The 8,810-nt window shown below is 40.8% G+C and overlaps 1 protein-coding gene across 3 annotated transcripts in view; it reads right to left on the bottom strand.

Moving 5' to 3' along the window:
- Positions 1–3,637: 3,637 nt before the first annotated feature.
- SFXN1 (sideroflexin 1) overlaps positions 3,638–8,810 on the bottom strand; it is a 31,290-nt gene continuing 26,117 nt past the window's right edge. For all 3 annotated transcript variants that reach the window (XM_035105317.3, XM_035105316.3, XM_060271700.2), the window contains exon 11: positions 3,638–7,785. In XM_035105317.3, the coding sequence (XP_034961208.1) occupies positions 7,689–7,785 (97 nt within the window). In that variant the 3' untranslated portion in view covers positions 3,638–7,688. The remainder of the gene's footprint in view (positions 7,786–8,810) is intronic.

The raw sequence follows: 8,810 nt of genomic DNA, 5'->3' as shown, positions 1-8,810 counted from the left end.
TACAGCAAATGGCTTTAGATGCCTATCGGGTCCATAAATTACCATATAGCATATATTCAACACAAAAACAGTGACAATTTGTTGTTGACAAAGGACAGCTGGACATATAAAGGGCCTCATTACCTTCAGTAGCTTAGGGGTCTCATCAAATCTAAACCTGGCCCTGGGTTGGGGTGGTGTAAAGGAAGGGTTTTTTTGGCGGGGGGGGGGGGGCAAGGTGTGAAGGGAGAGAGCTTGGCCAGGTGTGAAGGGAGGGGGGTTGGCAAGGCATTTTGGTAGTGGCTGTTAGCCTGCATTTGTGGGCAATGCAAGCAGTTTGAGCTGCCCCTAGTAGAACATCTTTTTCATAGGTGGCACCCTTATTTCTTATTCTTATTATTCAGAATAGCACCTCAATAAAGTCATGCAATTGCAGAACTGCTGGATTGCATACGTTGTCAAGCGGGTCGTTTCATCTGGTGAACATCAAACACGGCCTTGTGAATCACTGCACTTTTTAATGCATTGTCAGAGATGTTTCTGTAATGCTATTAAATTAAGAAAATTGCCCTTTGAGGAAATGGCTGTTGTAATTTTGGAAACTATAAAGAAATAGAAAATCAAACTAATGGGAGAGAAAACTGAAAATGACTTTTGGGGGAAAGCTTCTAATTTTTTGGTCAGCATGCACAGTTTAATATGGTAATGACCCAAGTCTGTTATTGTCTTTGTTATGGAGTTTCTATGCCATATAGGAGGAGTCTTTCTCTGTATGCCCACTGCAGGCCTGGCACACAGGAAGGGCAGTTGCTTGCATGGAAACAGTTTAAGGCAAGAGCTGGTTTTGGGAGCCCTGAGCCCAATGAGAATCTCTGCATGAGAATCTAATCTACCCCCCAATGATCACCTGCATTTTGTATAATTCTGTACTCATAGAAGACCAGATGATGCTGAAAAAATGTCTTCAGGCTCAGGTTTACCATTGTTCAAAGGGGCTAAGTAGCATGAGCCTGTAGTACATGCATACCTGTTTTTGCTGAACCAAGGTTTCCTTAAGGTACAGTAAAGTGGGCTCTAAATCTTCCTCTTCGTCTTCATCATTTTTTTCCTTCAGAAGAAAATGATTTTCTAAGCTCCCTGCTTCCTCAACCTTCCATGTATGGTACATTTTGATTTTTGAGCAAGTACTGTGGGCACCCTCTTCTCTGGTCACTGCTGTCTGCCTCCCCTAGGTCAGCCACCCCCCCAAAAGACAGATAGAAAGTTTCACACCTATAGCTGAGTTTTCCAAGAAAGCTGCATAGACATTAAGATCTAGTAGAATTAAACTAAGTCTTGAAAAGCTGAAAGAATAAGTGGGAAATGTATTAATCTCTCAACTTCCTCTTTCAGCTGTATGTACTTTTTAAGGAAGAAAAAAGCAACCCCCCCTCACGGTATGGTGAGCAAGTGATCTAGTTAACGTTACAGCATTGAAATGTGGTTGTTTGTATGCTGTAATATTTGCTACTGTTTTGCAATATTAGTAAGAAGTTGTTACCATGTTATTGTTTCGCTATATTGTTATGCAAGAGTTTTTTATGTTTTATTGTTTAAAATGTATTCCTGATTTCTTCGTTGTATGCCACTTCAGCATGATTTGTGTGTATGGAAAAAGGAAGGAAGGAAGGAACGTGATGCAGTTACCATGCATATATATACACACATATACGGTACATCATGCAGAGGTCTGTTTTGCACAATTGCATCCTCTCAAAATGCAGGGGATAAAATTATATGAATTAAGTTTGCATCCATGTGTAAGTTTTATACTACCTTGTGGGGGTGGGTCTGCAGTACCCATTCTTCCTTCCATCAAGCACCTTGGATTCACATTTTGGGTGAGCACAAGATTTGGTCCTCCAAAGAGAGCAGTGATGAACACTTGGAGTGTTACGATATTTCTTTGTAACAGAAAACCGGAAAGGGGAAGTGCTGCCACCTAGTGCCCTTCCTGAAGAACAGCACCATGCCTTAAATGTACAGTGGTACTGTACCTCGGTTTATGAACACAATTGGTTCTGGAAGTCTGTTCATAAACTGAAGCGAACTTTCCCATTGAAAGTAATGGAAAGTGGATTAATCTGTTCCAGACAGTCCGCGGAGTACTTAAACTGAAGCGTTCATAAACTGAAGCGAACTTTCCCATTGAAAGTAATGGAAAGTGGATTAATCCGTTCCAGACGGGTCCGCTGAGTTCTCAACCTGAAGCGTACTTAACCTGAAGCATGGGTGCAATTGGTTCCGGAAGTCTGTTCATAAACTGAAGCATTCATAAACTGAAGCAAACTTTCCCATTGAAAGTAATGGAAAGTGAATTAATCCGTTCCAGATGGGTCCGCGGCGTTTGTAAACCAAAAATTCGTAAACCGAGGTGTTCATAAACTGAGGTTCCACTGTACTATATTCCACAGGGCAACAATCCGGAAATAGTAAATTTCACCAAAGATTTGTGACTTACAATGCGTCTGCACAAATAAAAAATATGGTAAGCAGAAAAAGTGACCCCGCTCTTGTTTTTTTATCCCCTCCCCTGCTTCTCCACCTCCCATAGCTTGCCTGTAGGAAGCAGAAGTGCTGCACTTATTCATGAATTATCACACCATGACACTTTTCTTCCTGCCCTAGTTCCTCCTCTTCTCAGAGACTGCATTCATTTCCACTCTGACTTGTGAGCAGAAGAAATTGATTCTCCCCTTCTCACCCCTCAATGGGAGGAAACGTGGATTTGAAAGTTGGTTTAATAAGAAGAACGTGCAGAGTGGCTTCATGTTTTGTAGTCCTCCTCCTCCCACAGCATAGAGAAAGTGATTGTCAAGGCTAGAGATTCCTCTGCTCTAAGCTGATGTTGGCAAACAGATGAGTTGCACCCTGGCCCATTATCTTCATTTGCTTTGTTTTAGGTAAAATAATGTGTTTCTGGCATTCAGTGGAATGTGCTGGGGTGGGAGAGAGACATATGCCCCAATGACTTGTTTACTGAGCATTCATCCTGATTTGTTTGTGGGGAGGTTAGATGAAGTTGTGTCAAGGAAATGCTATCCCATATTTTACAGTGCATCTTCCTATTACTTTTCTTATTGGAAAAAAGCCTGATCCTTTGGGGAAGCTGGCTTCTTGTGCAAGACCTCCCAGTCAACTGGAACTGCACCACTCGGATTTGCCGGTATGTGACTGAATCCCACCTAAAAGCAACAACGTTCTGGAACACAGAACACCCCACTTTTGAAGCGCCTGTAGAAGAGATTGGAATTTTGAAAACTGGGCCAGGAGTCTGGAATCAAAACGAATCCCCACCTCAAATTAAGGAGGAGTACAGATGGGAAAATAGATGTTATTGTACTTGCTTATCATATAAATTGCCTCTTGTCCTCTTAAAACTTTTACACAAGCAGAGGTTTGATCTTTTTTCTGCTGAAAGCATTAACGGGGAAACTGCAATTCATTCTCATGCGTGGAATACACTTTTTTTTTTTACACTTACTGTAGTTTGTATCTAGTTGGAGAAAACCATCTAATGTAAAGTAGCCTATGTTGCTTACCCATACACAAGAATATCCCTGTGAGCATAAACATTGTCCTCCTAAAGTTTGTTCCAAACAGAGACCACCACCATTCATGCCAGTCACTGCTTTTAATATTTCAACCAGCATACTTTTAAAATAGTACAATAAATTCCATCAACACTGGCAAGACATTGCGTTAATACTAACATTAAAAATGTTCTTCGGTCACAATGTAATCCAGAATCATTTCCCAAATGTAGAAATATAACTTGGCAGTTTTCCTAGGCATACAACTTTATTGCACTTTATTGGAATTATTTTTAAAAAAATCTATTTTTCCAAGATCAGTGTAAATTGGCTGATCTTAATACTATTTTGTTCTGCTTAATACCACCAAGAAACATGCCACAGTTATTAAGCCTGTTTAATTAAAAAAAATACACTGCATAATACATTTGTGTGAATATGCATATATGCATGTACTTCCATGGGGCAAAAGAATCCTCCTTTATCCTAGTTAAATCAATCAATAAAACTATTTGGGTTGTATCCAACTAAATCATTATGAGCACAGAATGACTTCTGTTGGCACAACATAACTCCCCCCTCCCCCAGGTGTCTCCTGCACCCCCCAATGTAGTCTGGAGATTTAGGGTGTGCATGTGAGAAAACAGGGAGGGAAGATTCTGTTGCCCTCACAGAGTGTGTTCCTCACATGCAGTGATTTAACTGGATACAACTCTTTGTGCTGCAGAATGTTATTCCATGTACGCCACTCGTGAATACCCAGTTTCCCCAAAAACATGGAGGTTACACAAAATGGATCAAAAAACTAAAGAGAAGAGCTACTGGAAAGTTTCAGATTTTTGTTTTAAAATTCAAGCACTATAAAAAGGGGACCAAAAATTGTTCTTTTCTATGACCTCTGTGGCTGAGCTTGCAGCCTTAGCTTGCAATTCATTCAAGAATGCTGTTTAACTGAAGTGCACATTTCATTTCTCTCCCACAGAATTATTTGTTGCCATTATTTTTTCAGAATTCACCAGGAAAACCAGGTCAAAGTCAAAAGTCTGAAGCCTCTTTACTGGATGGCAAATCCCTAGTTATCTCAGTGGGACTTACTTTTGAGTAGATGTGATACAACCAGGCTGCTAGATAATTTTTAAAAGATTGTGTCTAGAGTAGCACAATTGCACAAGTCAAAGTTGCAACTGGACAGTACTATCCTTTGATTGTACACCAGAATTGTCCCTTGTCCCTAACTGCTTTGAAATGGGTGCAAATGCAGTTCACTGTGGCCACCTGGTCACAGGAGCAATCTGTCGCCTGTCACATCACTCCTGTTTAAAGGCAAATGATTTGTCACACTATCATTTTCCAAACTAGTGCTGATGTGTGTCAACAATGGGGAAAATGCAAGGTCTAAGAAAGCAGCATGAGGTATTTGGCGGTACTGAAAGAAATTGAGGCAAAAAGGTTATTTAAAAACAATACCTAAATCACACTTTCCCCAGTGTTCCAATCTCTCTGCATTCAGGTGCTCATTTCCACATGCAATAGCTCTGCTGAAGGAATTTCCCAATATAATTTAAAAAAATTGAGAGCATGGCTGAGTAACCTGCAGCCCTGCATGTGTTGCTGATCTCCAACTCCCACCAGCCCCAGCCAGCAGCACCAATGGTCAAGGATGATGGTAACTGCAGTCCAGCAACATCTGGAGAACCAAGCATTAGCCACCCTTGTTCTAGAGCAGTGGTTCCCCAACTTGGGTCTCCAGCTGCTTTTGGACTACAATTCCCACCATCCCTGACCACTGGTCTTGCTAGCTAGAGATGATGGGAGCTGTAGTCCAAAAACAGCTGGAGACCCAAGTTGGGGAAACACTGGTATAGAGTACACAGTCAGCTTGGTTCATCTGGGGCTTCAGCCAGGCCTGTTGACCTTCTCATCATTGTCCCATACGAGCTGAGAGTGAAATTTACAATATATCAGATGCTCTCCTCCTTGCTGTAGGGAAGGCAGGTAGTGCTTGCTAAGCTGCCTTTCAGCAAAGCTTGTCTCCTGATATTGATCCTATCACTGAGAAAAACATGATAAGCTTCCAAGCAACCCCAGAGGCCTTCCCGGAAAACAGCTTGAAAACCACAGACTTTACTCTGCAAATCTCACTGTTGGTGGGTCTTTCAAAGCAAAATGTTCAGATCAAGCATTAGATCTCCTCCTCTTTCAGTTCGAAGATGAACGTCACCTGCAGCTAAACAAGACTCTGCTGTATGGCATGTTTCAATTCTATGTTGTGTCTAACACATCTAGACAATAGCTATCATATAAAGTTACTACCACATTGGTAGGACAACACTCACTGTTGGGTATTATTTTGAACATGGACAAAGGCCAGGGTCTATGCTGGCTAACAATTTTGTTGAGTACAGAGGTAGATCTATTGATACCAGTACAAAGGGGGCTTCACTGTGACATTAAAAGTGGTTTACCATACATGAAAAGGTTACCATAGCAATGAAGTAGGTATGTCAGGCATACTGAAATTACAGTGAAATGTTGATGATTGGTGAACAGAGTATTAGAACCTGGGTTTAAATCTTAACTCAGACATAGTCTTGCCAGGTGGCTTTTGGGGGGTGGGGAGAAAGGTTTGGTCTGCCCTGGTTTCCAGAAATAATAGCAGCCTACCCCTCACAGGATCACTGTATAAATAAGGGTTGCAAAACATAATCAATAAGCAGTGGGTTAAAAGTGTCATAAACAATGCCTGTGCTTCTTAAAACAGTTGACCAACAACCACCAATATTATAAAGTGACACAACTCATTTGGGGTGGAAAATGGGGCACTCTTGCCATTGTTTTTAGCAGCATAGTGTTTTCATGTGACTGGACTTAAAATATTGTATCAAGAATGTGATTGTCAGATATGAAAAAAATAAGGCTAGGAAAAAGAGAATGAATATACCCCCATCTCTGGGGGGAACATGTCAGTTAAGGCAAACGAAACTCATGAATGTAATGTAGAAACCTAGTCTCTTGATTTCCCTTCTCCCCAATAATTTGGCAACAGCCACTAATTAAGCAGCACAAATTAAGTTTGGCAGCCATTAGAGAATTCCTATAGGATCCTGCCCAACACTGCAGTATGTCAGGGACCATGACTAACAGTGAATTCACACATTGAACAGGGTGTTTTTTTCTGCACACAGAGAGTTAGCATAGTACAGTATACTAACTTTATATGCACACGTTTTAACATGGGACACATTTAAAATGCAACCCCTAATGAGAGGATTGTACCATGCACCCTGCACAACACTTGGATAGGCTCCAAGGCAATGTGTAGCAATTTGGTGAGTTTGCCCCATCTGTGGGAACTTTGCACACTGTAAGATGCTATGTTTTCTGTGATTACCAGTTTCCTTTGACTGTATTAGTTAAGTGATTTCAGAAGTGATAGGGGAAGATATCTTTCCTTTGCTCTACATCAGGCATCCCCAAACTTCGGCCCTCCAGATGTTTTGGACTACAATTCCCATCATCCCTGACCACTGGTCCTCTTAGCTAGGGATCATGGGAGTTGTAGGCCAAAACATCTGGAGGGCCGCAGTTTGGGGGTGCCTGCTCTACATCATTCAAGTTTTCCCACCCATCACTCTTCCCCCACCCATCCCTAAATACTTGTTACATAACTGAGATAAGGCAACTTAGGAACCCAGTATCAAATGCAAACCACACATTCACACTCTGGGCCTTTGAGGAAACGAATCTGATGGAGAATTCCCAGACGTATGGCAACCCTACTGCAGGGCAAAATTGAGAAAGGCAGCAAATATAAAATAGCATCCTGTGATCCCCTTCTGCCTGCAACATTTTCCAAAGGAATCTCATCTTTAGCTTCTTGAGAGTAGTTAATGGGAACTGTTTTAAATATTGGCAGCAGAAAAACAAAGTGGACAATGAAGTAATGGCATCGACAGCAATTTGAAACCATAATTAGGAAAATTATATTGCAATGCTTAAATAACCTCAGTGTTAAAAGAAAAGAAAAGTGTAAAATTGAAATAATACACTAGGACCGAGTTGTCTTCACCAAGGCTTTCTCACAATTTAAAATAAGTTCACCTAATTGTCACTGAGGGATATTTTGTCTTCTACAAATTATAACCCTTTGTTAAAATACACACGCTCCAATTCAGGGCTGCTCTTTTGGATCTTGGCTTGTAATTCTGGCTCCAGACGAGTTACAGACATGGAACTGAGCAAAAGAAAAATAGAAGAGACGTCACATACAACCAATGATCAAGTTTTATACATGGAAGCGGTGAAGCTTTATGATAATTATTTATTTATTTATTTTTAAAAAGTTGGAATTTATATCAAATATGATTTTGTACTAAGGTTGACTTCATTATCAATTCTAAAAGTATTTTCTTGCACTTCAAATAGTCCCTGTTTGACATTATGAGCCACAGAAGAAGATTTTCAAGTTTTTGCTTGGCTTGTGAGGTTTTTATGTTAATGTGTCAGCCAGGAAAATGCACTTTACATGAACCATTAAGCTTTCACTTATAAATTAAACTTGGCCTAACAGTTCGTGTATCACCAACAGGTCTTTAAAACTGATTGCTAACATTTTAATTGCATTCACTCTTAATAATAAAAAAACAGTTTAGCATGTGTGAAAACAAAGGCATGCAGTTAAAATCAAAAACTGTGTCACAGAACTCTTTAACATGTCAACACTAGAGAATACCCAGCTAAGCGTGATAAATTCTGACCCCCCTCAAGCTAAGCTTGGAACCGCTTTGGCTATATGCAACTCATAGGCCTTTTCGAAGCCAAGAGGGGAAAAAATGTTAACAATCACACTGCTTTGAAATAAATCAGCATTCATGTGCCAGAAGAGAAGAAGCAGGGGGATTTCTGGTTCCACGAAAGAACATTGATCAATCCATGAAATGAAGTTTATATTTACTGATGCCAGCAAATGGGAGTCAAACTTTATGTAGCTTCCTTTAGAGCTCAATGCAGAAGCAAACATATCCCTTATAGAAGGTGGCACGAAGGACCACAGTGTTGCAACAGGGAACACCAAAGCTGTTCATCTTCAACAGGAGGATGTTCCAGGTGCCTCTGTAAGGTTCCCCCCCCCCCCCATGATCCTAGACTGGCTTGCAGGATAAAGCACTTCAATGTGAAGAAGCTCTTAAGAGAATCTATGACATCCTTCCTCACAGCAGTCCATTAGTAATCTGGCTGAATGACTAGAGCATAACCCCA

The sequence above is a fragment of the Zootoca vivipara genome, chromosome 2 (genome assembly GCF_965207765.1).
Source record: "Zootoca vivipara chromosome 2, rZooViv2.hap1.1, whole genome shotgun sequence".
Classification (NCBI taxonomy): domain Eukaryota; kingdom Metazoa; phylum Chordata; class Lepidosauria; order Squamata; family Lacertidae; genus Zootoca; species Zootoca vivipara.
The sequence above is the reverse complement of the archived record's forward strand: the minus strand, read 5'-3'. Positions and strand labels throughout refer to the sequence as shown.